At 39.1% G+C, this 23,611-nt stretch overlaps 1 protein-coding gene across 1 annotated transcript in view; it reads right to left on the reverse strand.

Annotated features, from left to right (window-relative positions):
• Positions 1-23,611, reverse strand: part of LOC150088365 (uncharacterized) — an 87,297-nt gene that overhangs the window by 62,194 nt on the left and 1,492 nt on the right. Inside the window, exon 2 of the mRNA XM_090370744.1 lies at positions 17,782-17,929. Within this exon, the coding sequence (XP_090226870.1) occupies positions 17,782-17,929 (148 nt within the window). The remainder of the gene's footprint in view (positions 1-17,781; positions 17,930-23,611) is intronic.

A 23,611-nucleotide genomic window follows, 5' to 3' on the forward strand; every position in this document is an offset into this window, starting at 1 on the left:
AAGGTTCAGGCCAAAATGGATGTCAGATGAACTAATGAGGCATATGGCAGAGAAGAAAAATGCATGGGATACTTACAAATTAACACATGACACAGAAGCCTATGATAGATACAAGTTGATATGCAACCAAGTTACAAAGGAGGTTAGGCAGGCGAAGGCAGATTACGAGAAATCCTTGGCAAGGGATGCAAAGAAAAACAGCAAAGAGTTCTTTACTTATGTAAACTCTAGAAGGAAGGGGATGAATCAGATTGGTCCACTTGATATTGATGGGTCAACTGTTGATGATCCTGCTCAGGTAGCTAACAAACTAAATGAATATTTTGCATCGACATTCACACATGAGGAGTTATTCAGCGAGGGGAATGCCAGAGGTGTATTCAACTCTAGCAGTAAGCTACAGAATCTTGAAATAACTGGGAGTAAATTGGAGGAGAAACTGTTGAAGATAAACACAAGAAAGGCACCCGGGGTGGATGGGATCTATCCAGTTATATTAAAGGAGGCAGCAAAGGAAGTAAGCAAACCCTTAGCCATAATTATGAGAGCTTCCTTGGACTCAGGGGAGGTACCCATAGACTGGAAATGTGCAAATGTGACCCCAATTCACAAAGGAGGATCAAAGGCCGACACAAGTAATTATAGACCTGTGAGCTTAACTTCTGTTCCAAGAAAATTAATGGAGGCATTGGTTAAAGAAGCACTACAGGATCATTTAGACAAGACTTCAGTTATAGCTCGGACACAGCATGGTTTTGTTAAGGGGAAGTCTTGCCTGACCAATTTGATTGGATACTATGATGCAGTCACAAAAGAACTGGATGCAGGGAATAGCTTTGATATTATATACTTGGATCTTAAAAAGGCTTTTGATACTGTTGCACATGGAAGACTGCTACACAAATTGGAGCAGTGTGACATTGGTGGCAAACTGCTGCTATGGATAAAGGGGTGGTTGAGGGGGAGAAGACAGAGAGTGGTAATCAATGGACACTGCTCATCGTGGACTAATGTTATTAGTGGAGTCCCTCAGGGCTCAGTGTTGGGTCCATTATTGTTTTCTGTATTTATAAATGATATTGATGATGGTATATCAAGCTTAATGTCCAAGTTTGCAGACGATACAAAGGTTGGCAGGGTTGTCAAGGACACTACTGACACTATGCTGCTGCAACAGGATCTGGAAAGGTTGAGCAGATGGGCTGAGAGGTGGCAAATGAAGTTTAACATTGACAAATGTAAAGTACTACACATGGGAAACAGCAACCCCAGAGCAACGTATCACCTCTGTGGTACTACACTGACAGTGGTAGAGAATGAAAGGGACCTGGGGGTGGTTGTGCAGGCAGATATGAAGTTCTCTGAGCAGTGCAGACGGGCTGCAAGAGTAGCTCATGGAGTATTGTCAATGATATACAGGAATTTTTCCAGCAGGGATAAGGAGGTGATTATTCCCTTGTATAAGGCAATGGTCAGGCCACACCTAGAGTACTGTATACAGGTCTGGAGGCCTCATTTCAAGAAGGATGTAGAGCTGCTGGAACGAGTACAGAGAAGGGCAACAAGATTAGTGAATGGAACAAAGGGGTGCTCTTACGAAGAAAGGCTTAAGTTTTGCAAATTACAGTGTCTGGAGACTAGGCACCAGCGAGGTGATCTGATAGAGGTGTATAAAGCCTTGAATGGTTTGAGCATGCTCAATGCTGATGGGATTTTTCCTCTAGCTCAGAATAATCACCTGAGAGGGCATAAATTCAAATTGAGGAAAGACAGATGTAGGATAGACGTGCGGAAATTTGCCTTTAGCCAGCGGGTGGTTGGTTGGTGGAACAGACTTCCATCCCTTGTAGTGGAGGTTGATAGCCTAAATAAGTTTAAGGCTCAGCTGGACAGGTATTTTGAACGAACAGAGGGGTGAAGTGGAAGTGGGTTTTTTTTTTTTTTTGGCTGATGCTGCATAAGCTTGCTTTCTTGCATCAACTGCCTCTACTAATGCTAATGACTTTTAATTATAAGGACCCTAGAATCCCATTTTCTGTACCTACTACTGAAACACACTGCGCATGTATGTACATATATACAGGATGATCAGAAAGTCACTATACACCTATCTCAAAGGAAATCAAGTTTTTATTGTTAATATTACCAATCGTTTGTTATTGCCCAGTTTTACTTACATAAGCAGTCCTTAACAACATGTTGAAATTGACCTCCACAAAAATCCAAACAGGCCTGAACATGTTAATTTTATTTTCAAATATCTTCTTTAGTTCCTCTTGTGCGATGCCTCTGAAGTCCGACACAGCCCTCCATGCTTTCCAACGTGGTGACACTTGGGATTTCAAGAACACGAGAATCCTTTCTACAGACAGGCAAAACAACAGAAGGAAATTCAAAGAAGCCTTTTTCAGAAAAATGTTCGTAGCCTTAGCTAGCAATACAAAACAGGGAATCGAGTTTAACCAGCAATATTTTCATCTTTTTAGCTGCTGTAAGAAGTTACGGCAGTTTGGAGTTCCTGAAGTGGGTTTTCTTCATAAATTTTATTTTTTTGCTGCACCCCACAGATAAAAATCAGTTGGATTTAAGTCTGGTGAATGAAGGGGAGCTATAGATGTTTTGAGATTACTCGACCAGCAGAAATTTCGTGTAGGAGTTCTACTACAGGAACTAAAAACATCAACCACGTTTGCCATGAAGAACAGATTTCCTGTAACATTATCAACAAGGCCATAAAAGACACCTCCAAGATCATCACACAACCCAGCAAGGATAGAAGAACCTCCAGATGTATACTGTACACACAATCAGTCAGCACTAAAATAGCTAAAGAACCCAAGAAATTTGGTATCTTCACCTTTTTCAAAAGTTCAGCCTCCATCAAGCAGATCATAAAACAATAGTCCAAAAACCCAAACAATCCTATCAGTCCTATCTATAAAATAGACTGTAGGGGGGGGGGGGGGTACGTATATAGGAGAATCGTACAGATGTCTATAATGCAGAATCAACAAGCACAAAAAAGATGTACAATATGGTTAGTTCTAAAGTCCGACACAGCCCACCATGCTTTCCAATGTGGTAACACTTGGGATTTAAAGAACACGAGAATCCTTTCTACAGATAGGCAATAAATACAACAGAAGGAAGTTCAAAGAAGCCTTTCTCATTAAAATGTTCATAGCCTTAGCTATCAATAGAAAACAGGGAGTCAAGTTCAACCAGCAATATTTTCATCTTTTTAATAAGAAAATAGAAGAAACGAGAAATCAGGAAAAGAAAGTAGGCCAGTTGTCCAGAGGAGTAGTCCACATACAACCCCTTTCAGACCACCAAAATCAGCCTGAACACCAAACCCTGATGTCCAGAGTAGGAAAGCCAAGGTCACCTCAGGATTCCACTGCACAAGAGCCTCAGATCAAGAATAGAAAACCAGAGTAGGAGAGCAAAGGTCACCTCAGGAGTCCACTGCACAAGAACCCCGGATCTAGGATAAAAAACACGGCACAATGCTATTGGAATTAATCCCTCACCTATAAATTAACTGCTTGGCAGTGCCTCTTGCCTTTAGGCAGATTAGGTTTCTGGGAGCAACAGCAAGAGGAGGCTGTCAGCAGGTAAAAATTTAATCTCTTTGTATTTCCCTAATTTAATATCTGGTTCTATTGTAACAATAATCCAAACTTAGAATTGTTTATTTGCAAATCGTAATTGTAATTGTAATATTGGTAATTGTATTCAAATTTGTAACCCTTTCTATTTTTGTTCCCCAACAGAATGGTCTGATGATGGGTATCGGTAAGATACCTGAAATGCTACCTTAATGTATAGTAGTTTAGGCAAATAGCTTAATAAACTATATTATTAATTTCACGTGGTATAAGAGTGGTATTAAATACAGTTGGTCGTCGACTTACGACCGACTTATGTTCTGACTGACAGGTCGTAAGTCGATCTGGTCGTATGTCGGCCATATATTTATTAACAGTATTTTTTAACCTTTCTAATCTTTTTATTATCTTTATAATTTATTTTTATAATCTTTTAAATTTTTATCATCTTTTATTTTTCATTTTAAATACAGTAATGCTTTTATCTTTTACTTCGTTTCTACGCCTAGGCTATCTCTCTCTAGGAGGTTAAATTCAAACGCTCTGTACATTTTAATTGGTTTATTATTCATACTGTTTATAAAAAATACAAAACTACGATCTATAATTACATATACAGTATTGTCATAATTTGAAAAATAATACTGTACATAATGTACTGTAAACACAAAAATACAATCTAAAATTAATGTAAAAATTAATACAAATGAAATTTACAAAATCAAATTTTTTGTGGTCGTAAGTGCGGCCGGTCGTAAGTCGCATAGGTCGTAAGTCGACGACCAAGTGTATAGTAATAATCTTACGGCAAATCAACAAAACTAATTTAATAGGTATTATTTATTTATTATTCGAATTTCAAATGTTTTTATAAAGATTTCCAAAGGAAAAGCATGTTATCATCATATTTCCTATTGCAATTTCATTTTTTACTGTTTATGTCTATGACTGCATGATAGCGCTGAATAGGTCATGTAAACCTTATAGGAGGGTCTACCATTGTTATAAACAATAATGCTGACATAGTACATGTCAATAGCAATGACCTTGTTGGAGTAATAATTAGATTCATCTGTGAAAATCCTCTCACATTGTAGAATTGGCACTATCTCTAAAACATTTAGCAATGACGTTGTCTGTACCAGTGTTCAATATACAGATATTGAACACTGGTATAGACAACTTAACAATCTTTTTAGAGGCACTGAAATGAAAATATTGGCTAAACTGACACAAATTACATTCGATATTAAGGAATCACTCAGTATTATCTTCTCCTCAACAGTCACAGTTTACATTTTTATTAAGGATTGTGACTCTGCTTACATTGGTTCAACCAGATGCATTTAAATCTTAGGGTTAAACAGCATGAAGCATCTGTTCGTGCATCGCATGGCAATGCTTTGGAACTAGCATTTCATGTGATAAATGAAAATCACACATTTCTTTTTAATGAAGCTAAAAATCTGAATATTCAGCATAATTATACTAAGTTGTTAATTGCTGAAACTTTAGAGATGAAACAACAAAGTGATTCTATAAACATCCAATGACCATTTCTCATATCTGATCCGTGGTCGTTTGAACGCATGCATGCTAAAGATTAATCTCCTATTAATAATGTAACACACATGCACAATATTCGTCAGTTTTATTCCAACCTGTGAGGACGACGACATGTCAAAAAGTTTTGGTCCACTTCAGGAAGGAAATTTTTAGTGGATTTTATATATTTTAAATTTTTCATCGTATTGTAATCATATTCTAACTTATACTTTTTAACCCACATTTTTTCTGACATAATGTTTACATGGGGTTTGATATTTTTGGGGTCGGGTTGGAGCTATGACTGCGATCCTGGGGTATTGAATTACTCGTGGGCTGATGGTGAGGAACACTGAGTTTTAAAATTAGTTTTACAATTATCATTCGTGATTTATTGGCTTTCTAGAAGAGTTGGATAAGAATAAGTCCTGCAGACAGAATAAAGGTAATTCCTTTGTTTATTTTTGTTTGTATGTTAAACGCAATGCTCAAAAAAATTATCAGAACACATAGAAAACATGGCGTAAATGGGAAAAATAGAAATATAGAAAACGGGACAAAATTTGATATGGTGGTATCATTGAATAATGATGAAATGAGGAGATAGCGAGAAACTTCAGACAAGTATAAGGGACATTTATAGGTGTTGTATAAGAATTACCAAAAAGGTAACATTACAGAAGTTGATACAAGATGCTCGAAAATATGATCACATGATATCAGTATGCCATATGATCCCCTCCAATGGCTAAACAGGCCAGACAGTGGTGAACCATGCTCGATGTAAGGGTGTCTATAAGATTTTGTGACAACAAATCCCATCCTTCCACCAGCACAGACCTTAGCTCACCAAGTGACCAAGGAGTTGCTGTTGGCGTGCAATGCGATGCCCAGAGGTGTCTCACACATTAAGCCTTGCTGGCCATGGCAGTCGTTGGATATCTTCAGTTTCGAAATATTCCTCCACCACTTGAGCTCTATGTGCAGTGGTGTTATCGTGCATGAAAGCTGGGCCAATTGCACCCCTAAAAAATCACACAGAATTTGAGGATCTGTTCTCAGTACCTCTGCACAGTTACTGTACTCCCATCAAAAACATGAAGAGGGATGAGGCCATTTATCATTATTCCACCTCATTCAAGAACACCGCCTCCACTGTAAGCATCCCTTTCTCTGATGTTGGAGGGATGGCATTGCACTCCTCGTTGTCTCCAGATGAAATAACATCTAGAATCTGTTTGTGGGCTAAAATGGGACTCATAAAGAACAAACTGTATCCCATTTGCTTGGGCTCCAAGTCACATGTTTGTGGCACCAGTTGTGACGAGCTCTGCGATGATTCCAGGTTAATGGGATACAAACCACTGGTTTCCTTGTGTAGAGTCCACTTGAATTGAACCTTCTTAACACAGTCCAGTTGGAAATGTTTTCACTTGTGATCGCAACAACCTCAAGAGACAACTGATGACAGGATATGGCTCCGTCTTGCTGTTAGAGTCAGATAGCAGTCTGTTCTGGTTGACGTAGCCCTTAGGTGACCTTGGCCAGCTCTTCTTGTAATGGTTCCTGTCTCCTGAAACTGCTTCCATAGTGCCGAGATGACACTGTGTGACATATTAAGCCAATATACCACCTCAGCCCACGACTGCCTGGCTTCAAGTTATCAAATGGCCTGCCATCTCAAGAATCGTCTAAATGACAATGACTTTCCAGACTTACTGGAGATGTGGTATCCCACTGAGCAAACTAAAAAATGGAAATGAAGTGATGGGGTTGCAATGTGTTTTTTATAGGCATCAATAATTTGCATAATGTGTAGCTCTGTAAGGCAGTAGATAAATTTCTATTGGATACTTAGAATTTGCATTACAGGTTGCCTATGATATCAAATATTTGCCTTCTGCGACACTGTTCACAATAAAATATTCATGAAAAACATTTTGTTCTGTTAATTTTGTTGAGTATTGTATTGTTCAAGGTTATCTGACAAATTTTCTGGATATACCACTTTGGTCCATTGAGATAATTCTTTATCCTAAACTGATAGTAATCTTTTTTCAATACACTTTTAAATGTTTATAAAATGCACCCGAGTCCATATGTTCATTACCAATACTTCCAATTTTTTGAAGAGGTACATTTTTAAACTTCAAACTGTAAACTGCATTAACAGCATATTTGTAATAAGTTCCAAGTGTAATAATTCTTTCTTCAAAAATTTTTAATTCCAATGTGATTTTCTGATGTGCTTTTTATAAAAAAATGATTTCACAAGATTCCAGTTCAAGAGAAAGTTCAGTTAATTTTTGCAATGCATCACACATCAATGCAAGATTCAAAACAAATTTAGCCAAAGTAATATTCTTAAGAAGCCCAGAGTACATACTTCTTTTTTTTGCTGTTGTTGTTGTAGGAATTTTTAGGTGCATCAGCAACTAAAAAACAGCAAAAGAACTTAGGCCATATATATTATGTCTGTAAACTGCATGTATTCTGTGGGCAATTTGCTCTTTTGCTGGATAAAAAACCTGAGAAAAACTCATACTGTTGTCTGAGACCAACTAACTCAGATGTGAAAAAAGACCCATAAAAATTCCTTGCACCATTGACAGGATTTTAACTCGTCTTTTCCACCCAGTGTGAGAAGGACAGTGATTCTACCAATTGTGCTACCCACGAGGGCCTTTTTTTGCATCTCTGTAACTATTGTCACCTTATACCTCTGTAAAGTACCTGAGCAGCACTTCATAATTTTCCCATAACTTCAAGCTTTAGCTACAGCTAAAGCTTGAAGCGACCCACCTTGCACTCAAAACTCAACCAATTTTAAAATCTCACTTCTAAAAGACTTGCACAAATACTCAATTCTCTTAAATTTTTTGATGATGCAATATACAGGGTGTTTCAGTTAAACGTTTCAAAACTTCTAAGAGGGGTAGGGTACATCCTGACAACTCGAAATCATATAGCAATGTGGGGTCGGAAATGCTTTCCTGAAGCGGTATTGTACACAGAAGTCGTCGTGCGACGTCGTGCAGCACAGATTCGATTTTCGGTCAATGAATGGGCTGGTATTATGGGAGATCACCTCATCGGACCTTACCTGCTACCGTGTCGTCTAACCGGACCTATCTACTTGATCTTTCTGCAGCAAGTATTGCCACAACTTTTGAGAGACGAACAGATTTCTGCATCAACGCAACAGACAATGTGGTTCCAACACGATGGAGCCCCTGCCCATTATAGCGGAGATGTTCGTAACTACCTGGATGTCACATTTGGTCAACAGTGGATCGGACGTGGTGGTCCCGTGCGTTGGCCTGCTCGGTCACCCGACCTATCATGTCTTGATTTTTATTTCTGGGGTCATATGAAATCGCTAGTTTATGACACCCCTGTTGACAATGCTGAGGAGCTGGTTGCAAGAATCGCAGTAGCTGCCGAAGAAATTCGAAATTCGCCTGGAGTATTCCAGAATGTTCGGATGTCCATGCGTCGGAGATGTGAGGCGTGCATTGTAGCCCGTGGAAGAAACTTCGAACACTTACTTTAATCCATGTACCTTTTGCTTCTTTTCATGTATTATTAAAACGATTTCTCACTTACGGTCTCTTTTCTTTATGGTGCTTCTGTGTACAACACCGCTTCAGGAAAGCATTTCCGACCCCACATTGCTATATGATTTCGAGTTGTCAGGATGTACCCTACCCCTCTTAGAAGTTCTGAAACGTTTAACTGAAACACCCTGTATATAATGTAAAGTATATATATTGCACCATCAACAAATGACTGAAACATTAAAATTTGCAACAAATTCAACTACATCTGCAACAGAAAGTTCTAAGCAATGATTAACACAGCCAAATCAGGATGGGTTTTTTTTAATAAGGTAGCAATGCTGCACCATCATAAGCGAACACTACAAAGTTTTTGCTTAAACAATCTTGTGTAAATTCTAATATTTGGAGATTATCCATCAATGAACTGAAAACTGTTTTAGCAGTGACATCACTGAGTTCACTTAAATTGATAAACAGATTCACAAGATTTCTTATTACTTTATTATTTTCATTAAATGGAGGAAAAATGCGTACAAAAATAATTAAAGATGACACTCGACAGTGTGGTGCTGTCATTGATTATCAAAGAAACTTTTAGGTCTTTGTCTGTAATGTTAGCAGTTATCATGCTTTACATTTCTTTATTAATGTGGCTTATTATATTTAAGCATGTGACTAGAATGAAATATGTGACCCATTTCAATGCCATTTAGTTTCTGCAAATCAGTCTCTTTTCAAAGTCATAAAATGCTTGACCGTTTTTAGCTACTTGATAAGTAGTTCAAAAGATTTTTCTATAATTCCACTATTATGAAATACTGCCCTTAAAACAAATATTTTCTATGCTCTTCTTTTTAGATTCTTCTGTAAGTTTTAATGCAGCTTTGTGAGAAGCACTTTGTTTGAATATTTTTTTCTAAGATGTTAATTGCTGTTTCCTTGTTATCCCATTATAAGCAACTTGTATATTTATCCATTCTTTTGAAATTCTCAGTAAAATATACTTTTCAACTCTCAGTATTCCAATATTCTTACAGATTGAACAGCCCAAGTTCTTGTTTTGTGTAATCAACCATTTATTTTTCATGCAAAATTCATTTTTACATTTCAGATTCTAGCAAGCTGGATAATTAATTGATTGATTTGCATTGTCTGTTGATTGTGCACAAGCATTAACATTAGAAAGAGACTTAGTAGAATCTTCACTAGATTCGTTAGTTTGATCATCTAGTTGAACTTTTTTCTGTACAGAACTAAAATAACTGGTTATTCTTTTTATTTCATAATTAAAAATTCAGCAAAAAAGCCACGTGCTGATACGAGACTAACAGCTTTCTTTTAAATAACCCCAGTCAGTAGTTCTTTCAAAATCAAAACAGAAGTTAATGGCTATATTTTACTTTCACAACTGCACCTGCAACAACACTAGATAGTAAACAAATGAACTAAGCATCAAAGCATTCTATGCCATACCAATTCGAATTCGCAGCTTGACTTTGTCTACCACGTGTTGAAGTGCAACGAATTAAGTACTGTGATTGGCAATGCTACAATAGGCGAGTCACAAAGTCAAACTGTGCATCTAGCTTAACTCTCTGCTGATGCACAATGCTGCAGTGACATTAGTATTAATAAATAATTTTTATTTTAAAATAAATATATATATATTTTTTTATTTTAAATACGGTATATGAATTTTTATTTTTAATTCTTTTTAACTTCCAGAAAACCATTCTGACATTTCTGGCAGAAAAAAAACCCTGATTATAAGCCAGGTTCATGGCCAGAAAAATACTAAACAGTGAATAGAAAAGTGAAAATATAACTCTTGAAAAGTCATTATTTGTCTGCTTCAACTTTACTAGATAATTTCTGTTACAAAATTCTTTGATATTTGGTAAAACTCTAGAATATACATACAAAGATACTGCCACTTGGAAGATCCTTGGTCCTATTCAACAGACATTTCTTCAATTTTCAATAAAAAAAAATTAATAAAAAAATAAAAAAACAGAAGTAAAAAATTACTTTGAAAGGCATGGAGAGTTACTTCTGTGTGAGCAGAATGATTTTTGAGTCCAAAATAGCCAAAAACATGGATGTCAAAATGACCAACAGACAGCTGCCAATGGGGATGCAGGAGAACGTGACATTAAAGATATTTCTTCATAACAACAAAAATTTTGGCAGCAGTAGACTTTCATAGCACATCAAGTTGGACTTGCATATCTCTTTCCTACCATCCATGCTATTCACTCTCTCTCTGTTGGACTATATGCACAATCTATAAATCAAAGAGGTCACTTGTATATTGTGTGTGTGTGTGTGTGTGTGTGTGTGTGTGTGTGTGTGTGTGTGTGTGTGTGTGTGTGTGTGTGTGTGTGTGTGTGTAAAAAGATATATTACCCATCTACTACAGATCCTGTGTGTTTTCCATTTCACTGGAAATGGAGAACACACAATAAAGGACTTCTAGAGGCAAATAATTGTTGTTTTCAATCAGCAGGTGTTACAGCACAAAGTACAGCTGCATTTTGTTGAATGTTCTAAGACTAGTATTGTTCAAGTCTTTAAAAAATGAGAAAGTGTTCAACATTTAAGATAGATTATCAAAGTTGTTGTCACTAAATGATGGAACAATTAACCTCTGCATTTAATGAGGAAACATCACAACTGCATTTAATTCAGAAACATCAATACTGGCACTATGCAAAGAACCCTAAGCACTACAGGAATAGGAGAGACTTTCTGCTGTGACCTGGGACACTAAACAGAAAATGTGCAAAGGATGGACAGCAAGCAAGTCATATATTCAATGAGTCCAGATTTATGTTTTTCAAAATATATGGTGAAAACCATGAGGCAATGGAACAATCCTATTCTGCACCAACAGTACAGGCTGCTTGAGGAGGTGTAATGAAGAGAGGCATGTATTTGTGGCATATTCCTGGTTGCCATTATATCAGTGGACACTGTGAATTGCCAGAGAATATCATGCAGATATGCTCCGGTATTATGATGCAGATTGAGTACCCAAAATACTGCAAGTTTGCACCTACAAACAGGAGCACTTTCAAGATAACACTGCAAAATCCACTGCTACAATTGCATAGCAGTGAATGGTTGCTTTTGAATAGCCTGGTGCTATCCAAAAGCATTCACTTCTGAGAGGAGAGCCGCTCTCAAATTTTTTTTTTTTTTTTTATGAAAACCCTAAACACAAGAGGTATTAGAACCTACAGTACTTAGTAACATGCTTGGGTTGGAGGTTGAGAAGATATTTGTTGACATTAGACTTGAACTTCTGTAGACTGTAATTTTCAGGAAATATGTATGAAGTAAGGTTGTTCCAGAAAACAGCAGTTGAATGAATAGACAAGGAAGATGAAAAGTTGGTTCTGTGAGTTTGAAGTTGGATAGTAAATGGATGTTGGCTGGTGACAGCACGGGTTCAGACTCTTTTGAAAGAGAGAGCGGGAATTATAGAAGCCAATTCAGAAGAAACACTGCCCATGGAAGTATCTGTAGAAGAGGCATGCAGCAGAAACAGTACATCTGTGAGACAGCGAGTGAAGAGACTCTGTTAGAGATGAGTCATTAATTAACCTAATTGTCCTCTTCTGAATGGAATCTAAAAGAGAGAGAGGGGGGGGGCATTGCCACAGATGTGGGAACAATATTACATGGTAGGGCGGATTTGCGATTTATACAGAGTGAACAGCTATTTGGAAGAAAAGTAACACCGAGAGCGAAAGAGAAAACCAAGTTTTTTAGATGCAGAGGAAGCATTATTTGTAATGTGCCAAGAGAGTTTAGAAGTCAGGGTAATCCCCAAAAGAGATATATCAACTTTCCTAGAAATCGGAGTGTCACCAAAGATAAGCATAGGAGTAGAAGAATCCTTTTTGCGAGATATAAGACAAGACTGAGTTTTAGAAGAATTGAAATCAACTAAGTTATCTTTGCCCCACTGGAGAATTACCTGGAGATCGGCATTTAACCATATTCCCGTCCGAATATGGTTAACCGTATTCGAGAAGTTGAAGCTGATTGAGCAGAGCAAGGTTTCTCAAAATGGAAAGTGGAATGCAATGTGCTAACATCAGCAAAACTATAGATAGGATTTCTGGGTCAATGGAAGAAGGTCATTAATATACAAGAGGAAAAGAGCGGCGGAAAAGAACTAACCTTGGGGGACACCAGTATCAGGGGTGACTTTGGCCTAGGCAACTGCTTAGGGCCAGTAAAACGGTTTTATTATACATTTCTTCATTATTTTATTTGAAATAAATTTATAAAGTTCCACTTGTTTTGCGCCAATCAATCAAAGCATCTTTGCATGCTGTGCTATCTGGTGAATCATCATGTATACCGCACCAGGCACGGTATACATAATGATTCACCAGATGGCACTAGTCACGCATTGATTAGGTAGATTTAGTTACTTAATCAATGCTACTATTGTACGTTGGTATGAACTATTTGATTTAAGTTGGCAACTTCAATAATAGTTCAAATGTATTTTTATATTTAGTAATAGAAGACCTTTTTTAACCAATTTAACTGTGTCCTCCATTACAATTTCTGAAAGGTGGCAATCCTAGGTGGGTCCCCGAAATGAAAATCTTGCCTTGGACCCAATTTTTCCTAGTCTGCCATTGACCAGCATTAGTGGAGAAGTTAGAAGACAGGGAGCCATCTATCATCACTCTCAGTGAGCAATCTGAGAGAAAACTGGATAACCAATTACACAAAACAGTTGGAAAACCATAAGATAGAAGCTTGTTTAGAAGACCCTTAGGCCAAACACAGTCGAAAACCTTTGAGATGTCAAGAGCAACTGCTTGTGTTTCACCAAACTTTTCCATAGAATTTGTCCATAAATGGGTAACATAAGGCAGAATATCACAGTGGATCGACACTGACGGAATCCATACTGGCGATCGTTGATCAGATGGAAGGTTTCTAGGTAGATTAAGAGTTGGCGGTTAATTGATTTCACCATTACTTTAGAAAGAGTAGAAGTAATTGCAATGGGACGATAATTGGATGGGAGGGATTTGCCACCCTTTTTTTAGGAACTGGCTGGATACGAGCAAATTTCCAAGAAGAAGGGAAAACAGGAATAAGTGAAAAAAGGCAAAGAACAGGAGTAAGTTCAGGAGTACAGGTTTTGAGAACAAGTGGAGAAATACCATCAGGACTTGGAGCTTTCTTAGTATCAAGATTCATCAAAATCCTTCTGACATTCTTTTGACGGAAGACCTCAGAAGGCATTGAATGGAGCATGTTGGGAATGGTGGGAGGTGTTTTACCAAGATCATTAACACATGAGTTGGAAGAAAAATGGGATGCTAACAAGTCAGCTTTATCCTTGGTCAAAGTGACAACAGAATCATCTGGTTTTGACAGAGGTGGGAGCAGAGATGGGCAAAACAGCTTTGGCAAGAGACCAGAATGCTCAGCTACCATTAGTGCAAGAAGCAAGTTTTCTACTCTTAGCCTGTTCAAAACTAATTTGGACTGATTAATAACTGCTTTACAATTGTTGCGAGCTTTGGTGTAGGCAAAAAATGAAACTGAAGAATTGGAAATGAGGCAATTAAGATAAGCAACATTTTTCTCTTGAATGGTCTTAGCATATTTAATGGAAAACCAAGGTTTAGGATGAGATAAAGGATGAGATTTTAAAGTGGAGTGTGGGATAAAGGATTCCATTCTTACAAGAATAATTTCACTGACATAATCTGAGCAAACATTGACATCAAAAATTTTGAAACAGTAGTCCATCCAAAGAAAAGAAGAAAAGAAATCTCGCAGGTCATCCCATTTTGCACTCTTGTAATGCCAAACGACACGAGGTTGGGAATAGCCGTGAGATAAAGGCTCCATTGGAGAAGAGACAATCACCAAGTTGTTATCTGAGGTGCCTAAAGGACCACTCACTTCAACCGTGTAATTAGATGGGTTGTTCGTGAGAAAAAGATCAGGTGTGTTGGCAGTATGGTTAGGACTGTCCGGTATTCTTGTAGGTAAATGAACAATCTCTACAAGGTCATTAGTAATTGCAAAAGCCTCAGCATCTTGACCTGCTGGGTCAGTGTGACTAGAAAACGGAAGCCAGCTGGAGTTGTGAACATTAATATCGCCAAGGAAAATTACCTCACAGTTAGGAAAGTTGGACTGGGGAAAGTCAATTTGCAAAGAGAGGAAGTCAAAGAGCTTCAAGTGATTAGTGGAGTTGGGAGAACGGTAGAGACAACAGATGAATTTAACACAATGAGGTAGAGAGATTTTAAGCCAGAGAAGGAAAATTACTCTCTCGAAAGTAAAGAGGAGATTCCAAATTACCAAGTCTCTGACAGGGAATATCGGAATGGACATATGCACAAAGGAATCATACAGCAAAAGGAATCATACAGCGAATAATTTGGGCAACTCAGATGGGCAGTAGTTGAATCAACAGATAACTGAGATATTGTCAGAAAAAGTACATGGGGTTTGGTAGACTGCAAGTGGAAATGGATATTGTTGAGATTAGAATTGAGGCCATGTATATTTGTGAAATGAACAAGGAAGTGTTTGGAAGGTTTAGATAATCTTACTCTATTAAATTGACAATTCATGGTGTATTCAATCCCAATAATTAATAGTAAAAAAGTGGGGGGGGGGGACATGCTGTATGAAGTAATGAAATTTTTGGGTAGGGTGTACACATGGCAAGAATATACTCAGATCCTTGACATAACGTAGCCTCAACAATGCCTCCCCCCATATCTCGGACTCCCTATGGTCACTAGCTGGCAGAGTATAGGTATACTAAGATTATACACTAGCTGACCCGGAGTACTAACTAACGGCCGGCCTGTGAACACCGATTTAGTGCTTACCCTCGAAATGTAAGGAAGATTGGATCTCGCCATGATGTCCATCATAACCTCAAAAGTCAGTCATACTGCATGATGGAAGAAATGGGGAAAGAAATTAAAGCCATGAGTTCATGTCTGAAGAGTGGACTCAAAGGTATCCCACCATTATCACTGCATTAATACCTTCAATGGATCAGACATCTGACATCTCTCACACTGCTGTGCAAGATGACACTGACTCCAGAAATTTAAGGTGTTTTTGTTATATTTCTGGGTGCAATTCTTCCTCAAAAACAAATGGCAGAATGCAGCATTTACAATGCTCACCTGCAGTATAGCATGATGCAAAATACAATCCCAATCATATACAATAATGAGCATCACTTTCCTATACAAAGGGTACTAGGAAAGTTTTGCAATATGACGCAACAATGAATCACAGGAAGCTGCTTGTTGCTGCATGTTCAGACATGTTCATACATGCATAGCAGCCGCCGCGCCAAGTCGATGGGCTCAGTTATTCATTAGTAGTGAGAGTGTAAAGTGCTTGCGATGGCATCGTGGTCACGAAATGAGATAAGGACAGTTTTGCGGTATAATTTCGTGCGTGGTTTAACCATAGACCAGTGCTTAGAAGAAATTACTCTTGCACTAGATGATGATTGTCCACGTCGTACAACGATATTCAGGAGGTATAGAGAATTCCAAAGGGGAAATTTCACTCTGGAGGATTCTGAGAGGCCGGGAAGGCCACGAACGTCAGTTACGGAGGAAAACGTTACTGCTGTGAGGAAAATGCTTGACGAAAACAGGCGAGTGAATAGATAGAGGATACTTTGGGCCTAAATGCACCAGCAATTCGTTCGATTCTGCAAGATCATTTGCACGTGAAGAAACTTTGTTCTCTCTGGGTGCCGCATCAACTGACCGAAGAGCAGATGACACGACGTGTGACTTGGTGCCGGGAGATGTTAAACAAGTTTGATAAGGGACAATCTCGGTATGTGAACAACATCGTGACAGGTGACGAGACTTGGCTGTACTATTACGATCTGCCGACCAAGGCTCAAAACAAAGTTTGGGTCTTTGATGATGACGACACACCCATAATTGTCAGAAAATCCCGATCTGTAAAGAAGAAAATGATAGCTGTATTTTTCAAATCGAGTGGAATTGTGGAACGTGTCGTTTTGGACACACAGAAGACAGTCACAGCTAAGTGGTATACTGAACAATGCCTGCCTAAAGTCATTGGATCTATGAAGAACCTGCGGCCAAAGTCAAGAATGGATACCTGGTACCTCCATCACGAAAATGCCCCAGCTTACCGCACCACAGCCTGCACCGAATATTTGACCACGACAGGACTGAAACTTCTCGAGCACCCTCCCTACAGTCCAGACCTTGCTCCCTGCGACTTTGCACTGTTCCCGCATGTGAAAATGAAGCTAAAAGGGAGGCGGTTTTCCAGTGATGAGGACCTTCTACGGGCTTGGGACAACGAGTGTGCTTTACTCCCTAGTGAAACTTGGCAGAACTGGTTTAAAGATTGGTTTCGGAGGATGGAGAGGTGTATTGAATGTAGAGGAAATTACTTTGAAAAAATTAAATAAACAAAGCTGTATTGCAAAACTTTCCTAGTACCCTTTGTATGTTAGCTTTTATCTGAATTTTTCATGATACGACAATTCATCATGTCGCTATGTTTCCTGCAGAGCATGAAAACATGCATTTCACAGCAGTATGCAACTTCAATCTTTATACAACAGTACAGATCTTGATTTGTAAATGTAGCTTGGAACATATGTGCAACATATTTACATTTCTCCATCCAGAAAAACAACTTTCTCATGCATATAAACTTACGAAACTACAGTATAACTAATTCCCTTTATAAGTAGCTTACACCACGTGATTCTTGAACACGTGCACAACAGTGTTGCTACTACTACTTTTTCAATAACCCTCACATGATTATGCAATGGATATTTTTCCATGTGATTAAACTTTCCCCTCTTTTTAATTTAAAAACAAAATGTTAATAAGCATTTGTTATCTATTATAGATATATATCCCTTTCTTTTCTAGAAATAAACGTTACACAAATCTAAGTTTTGGAAGTTGCATACTGTTAATGATGCTGCCTTCATCGAAAAACATTCAGCTTATCTTTTAATACAAATATAGTCAATATACCTGAATAACTCAGAAGAACTTCAAAATTAGCTGGTCCAGAATTTTCCTGATAATCACCTTCAAAGGAGGAATCATACCTGTCCCAGTTGCTGCTAACAGAATGTCTGTTGTGCTGACCTCTAGTATATTTTTCTCTTTCTGTGTTAACCTGGAAGAGAAAAATGTCATTTAATGATATTTTACAAAATAAGTGAGAAAAAGTATAGCCTTGATTGGATATTAAAACTAGGAGGTGTTTCCGAGATCTTAATTATATAATAGGGGTGGTTGAGGGGGCGAAGACAGAGAGTGGTAATCAAGGGACAGTGCTCATCGTGGACTAATGTTATTAGTGCAGTCCCTCAGGGTTCAATGTTGGGTACATTATTGTTTTCTGTATTTATAAATGATATTGATGATGGTATATCAAGTGTAATGTCCAAGTTTTCAGATGATACAAAGGTTGGCAGGGTTGTCAAGGACACTACTGAGACTATGCTGCTGCAACAGGATCTGGAAAGATTGAGCAGATGGGCTGAGAGCTGGCAAATGAAATTTAACATTGACAAATGTAAAGTACTACATATGGGAAACAGCAACTACAGAGCAACATATCAACTCTGTGGTACTACACTGACAGTGGTAGAGAATGAAAAGGACCTGGGGGTAATTGTGCAGGCAGATATGAAGTTCTCTGAGCAGTGCAGATGGGCTGCAAGAGTAGCTCATGGTGTCTTGTCAATGATATACAGGAATTTTTCTAGCAGGGATAAGGAGGTGATTATTCCCTTGTATAAGGCAATGGTCAAGCCACACCTTGAGTACTGTATACAGGTCTGGAGGCCTCATTTCAAGAAGGATGTAGAGCTGCTGGAACGAGTACAGAGAAGGGTAACAAGATTAGTGAATGGAACAAAGGGGTACTCTTACGAAGAAAGGCTTAAGTTTTGCAAATTACAGTGTCTGGAGACTAGGCACCAGCGAGGTGATCTGATAGAGGTGTATAAAGCCTTGAATGGTTTGAGCATGCTCAATGCTGATGGGATTCTTACTCTTGCTCAGAATAATCACCTGAGAGGGCATAAATTCAAATTGAGGAAGACAGATCTAGGATAGACGTGCGGAAATTTGCCTTTAGCCAGCGGGTAGTTGGTTAGTGGAACAGACTTTCATCCCTTGTCGTGGAAGTTGATAGCCTAAATAAATTTAAGGCTCAGCTGGACAGGTATTTCGAATGAACGGAGGGGTGAAGTGGAAGTGGGTTTTTTTTTTTTTTTTGGCTGATGCTGCATAAGCTTGCTTTCTTGCATCATATGCCTCTGCTAATGCTATACTTCTGGTATGAGGGGTGGTCAATAAGTAATTACCCTCACCTAGAAATATTTGAGTTATGGATTTGAAAATTGGCAGGCAATTTCATTCTTCTTTATGTAGCTACCTTCTAGAACTACATATTTTTTTCATTTGTGGATAAGCTCTTTCAGGCCTCTTGAATAGAAGCCCTCACTTAAGCAGAAAATCAGGCTTCCATTTCATTAATCACCTACTTGCCAATCTGAAATCTAAGACCCTGTGATGGTTTCTTCATTTTAGGGGGCGCCTCCATAGCCAGGTGGGTAGGAGCAGCAGTGCGTAGCACACGCTTCTTGATTAGACCGGGGTTCGAGCCCGTGACCACCAAATACGGAGGATGCGGAAAGGTCAGGGAATGACCACCGCATATCCCCGGAGCAATATGGCCTTAGTTGCTAATGCTCCTAAAAACCAAATAACAATAACATCATTTTAGGGAAGAGGTAGAAGTATGAAGAATCAGGTAGATGCTGCAGATTTTCAAAGCTACATCTGCATGCAAAATCTACTGCAAGAGCAGCCTTGTAAGCAGAAGCATTGTGAACTGGGAGGTGGACACCTTAGAACCACACCTCTTCAACTTGACAGCTCCTCTTAAATTACCCAGGTTTCTGTAGTATTTGTAGGGATGCTGTTGCCTTTTGGGTGGTAATCTGTAAGGATGATACCTTTAGAGTCTCAGAAGACTGACAAACTAAACCACTGCTTTTTTTGAGGAGGGTTGGTGAAGATGAATGAAAAATTCTGGGTCATGGTGATATACCCAGCATTGTCACAATTTGGTTAAAAAATCATCTACATTCTCTCTATAAAGCTATAACAATTGTGTGGAACACTCCTTCCTGTAGAGTTTTTGACAAAGTTTCAAAAATCTTGGAACCCATCAGGTCAAACTCTTCCATATATAAGTCACATCTCCAAAATTCATGTACTAGATTTAAAATGAAAAAATATTCTGAGTAAGCCACTAATAGAGCCAATAGTGAATTGTCAGGAGTGCAAACTTGCTAGAGAGCTATTTATAGGAATTCCTCAGCAATAATATCAGTGAGATTTAGCACCTCAAGTGCTGACACTAGCTCTGCCTTCTTTAGTGTAATTTTCCATAACAGACATCTCTGGATGAAATCTCTCACCATTTCATGACTGACAGTGCCCACATCTGATAGTTGCCCCCTGAATCACAGCCTTTTAAAATGCACTGCTTGCTTGATGTTTGTGGAGCAATCAGGTATGGAACATGATATTGCCAAGTGGAATGTCTTTGTGTGCGCGCGACGTAAGGAGTGTGGGGAAATCAGGTGACAACTCAGCGTTGTTATGGGCCTATATGAGAGCTTGAAGGACAGGGTGGATGCCCTAGAAGGATCTAAATTGAGGGCCCATCAAGCACTCGGCTGCCCACATCAACGGCAGAGCTTACACTTCAACATCACGCAACACAGCCGCAACCCCCAAGGCAGAATGCACTGGTCCAACTACTGGTCCACAGGAACCAGTAGTTGTCGGTGACTCTATTGTTAGGGAAACAGGGAACATATTGTGTAAAATGGATAGGTGGAACAGGACCAGAGTATGTCTGCCAGGGACAAAGGTTAATGACATTGTACAGCAGATATCATCTTTCAAGGGCACAAAAGGTGATATTGTTGTACACGTTGGCACTAATGATATTAAGAGTAGGAGACAGGCAGAATTACTAAACAAGTACAGGTCACTGTTGAAAAAAAGCCATGAGTTAGGGATGAATTTGAAAGCGTCTCCAATTCTGCCCAGACATGATAGGAAGGAGTATATGATGAGAGCATTGTCGATCGGCCCTGGAGAGATTGTGCAAGGCTCAAGGGGTAGAATTTTTCTCAGCCCGATCTGTGCTTGTTAACAGGAGACACTGTTTCTACAAGGATACACTTAAATAGAAATGGTGCAAGAATATTTACTGATGTTATCGAGGCAGTGTTAGGTGGGTCGAAAAACTGCTAGATTGGAAGGATACACGAACTAATAGATTAACAGCAACGCTGGCAGAGGTGAAAGTGATTCTTGTACTGCTTCTATTGGAATGAGCAGCAGCCTGGAAAACAAGATGCAGGGGATTTCAGAGACTGCTGGGAGTCATTGTGGTACAAGTAAACACATGGGTTGTGTTAGGGTAGCTAAGAATAGGAACATGTGCATGTATACTTGCGTATACACCAATGCTAGGAGTTTGGTAAATAAATTTGATGAATTTCAGGTATTGCTCAAAACATCAAAGGCAGATATTGTTGGGATGTTGTTATTTGGGTTTTAGGGGCATTAGCAACAAAGGCCATATTGCTCCGGGGATATGCGGTGGTCATTCCCTGACCTTTCCACATCCTTCGTATTTGGTGGCTCACGGGCTCGAACCCCAGTCCAATCAAGAAGCGTATGCTACGCACTGCTGCTACTGCCCACCTGGCTACGGAGGCGCCGATATTGTTGGGATATCAGCGACGTGGTATCACACAGATATAAGGAAGGCAGAAATGGAATTTGGGGAGTACAATGTGTACAGAAAGGATAGGCAGGGTAAGAAGGGAGGAGGAGTTATGCTATTAGTTAAGAAACACACAAAATCCAAGGAAGTGCAGCCAGTCGACATCGCTGGACAGTACAGTGTCGAGTCAGTTTGGTGTAACATAAGCACTGGGAAATCAAAATTGAGAGTAGGAGTGTGTTATAGGCCTAATGACTCTGATAAGTATAATAAAAAACTGTACAGGGAAATAGATTTGGCCAGTAAATCAGAGGGTCTTATAATGGGGGATTTTAGTTTCCCAGATATTGACTGGAATTTGTGAGTTGGCCACTCACACACTAGCAAGGCTTTTGTGGATTTATTGGATGATTGTTTTCTACATCAGCATGTTTGGGAGGCAACTAGAGGGAGTAATACTCTTGATCTGATTATCAGTAGTGATTCTTCATGCATTAAGAATTTGCAGATAAAGGAACCACTAGGTGGCAGTGATCACAGTGTGCTGAAGTGGGATTTACTCAAAGGGGTAACTACCATCAAGGTTAAAGGGAAGGGTTTTTGCTTTCGTAAAGGCGACTACGGAGGTCAGAGACAGTATTTAAATTCTATACAGTGGGACCAACTGATGATGTTACCAACAGCAAATTCAAAATGGGAAGCATTCAGAGAATTAATCTTAGAAGCTACAAGGCTCTACATACCAACTAAGAAATATTGTTCAAGGTTTAGGCCTAAATGGATGTCAGATGAACTAATGAGACATGTCAGGAGAAGAAAAATGCATGGGATACATATAAATTAATGGGTGATATGGAAGTCTACGATAGATATAAGCTGGTCTGTAAGCAAGTCACAAAAGAGGTTAGGCAAGCAAAGGCAAATTATGAGAAATATTTGGCAAAGGATGAAAAGAAAAATAGCAAAGAGTTCTTTCATTATGTAAACTCTAGAAGGAAGAGGATGAATCAGATTGGTCCACTGGATATCAATTGTTCAACTGTTGATGATCCTGCTCAAGTGGCTAACAAACTAAATGAGTATTTTGCATCTACATTCACTCATGAGGAATTATTCAGGGAGGGGAATGCCAGAGGTGAGTTAAACTCTGACAGTGAGCTAGATGATTTTGTAATAACTGAGAGGAAAGTGGAGGAGAAATTGTACTTCTCTAATTCAAAAAATTAATGCTGCATTTGGAGAACGTACACTGAGTGATCACTGAATTATGACCATCCTTATCAAACTGATTGCAACCTGTCGATCACGTCAGGTATGAGAGTGCTTGTTGTTGTTGTGGGGGTTTCATGGCGCATAAGCTACTTTGGCTATAATGCGCCTGTATGAGAGTGCACAGCTAGTCGACTTATGTAGCATAGATAAGGTGTCAGTGGTTCAGTAGGTAGTAAAATGCAGAGCATGATGGGTAAAAGGAAGGATTTATCAGACTTTGATAAAGGACATATTGTGGGAGCTCAACGAGCTGGTACCTTGATTTCCTGAACTGCTGAACTGGTGGGGTGTTTAAGAGCTGCCGTTGTTAAAGTGTACCTGGACTGGCATCAAAATGGTCAAACAACGACTCGATGGCAAAACTGCAAAGGTCAACGAAAGGTTGACGTTACAGGCAAGCGCCAGGTCCGACAACTTGTACAGATGAACAGGCACAGCACTGTTGAAGAGTTGACTATCCAATACAACATGGGACAACCTGGAACAATATCTGGCATGACCATGCATCGCACACTCACACATATGGGCTATACCAGCAGACGACCCCCACGGCATCCTCTCCTAACCAAGGTTCATCGGTGTAAAAGACTCACCTGGTGCAAAGAGCATGCAAGTTGGACGTTAGAAGACTGGAAGAAGGTGCGCTGGTTGGATGAATCACATTATTTACTCCACACAGTGGATGGTCGTGTACGGTTTTGGCATCAACAATGTCAAGCTCTCCATCCATCACACATGGTATCGAAAGTACAGGCCGGTGGAGGC

This window comes from Mastigoproctus giganteus, chromosome 3, assembly GCF_048544385.1.
Source record: "Mastigoproctus giganteus isolate SK-2022 chromosome 3, ASM4854438v1, whole genome shotgun sequence".
NCBI classification, from domain to species: Eukaryota; Metazoa; Arthropoda; class Arachnida; order Uropygi; family Thelyphonidae; genus Mastigoproctus; species Mastigoproctus giganteus.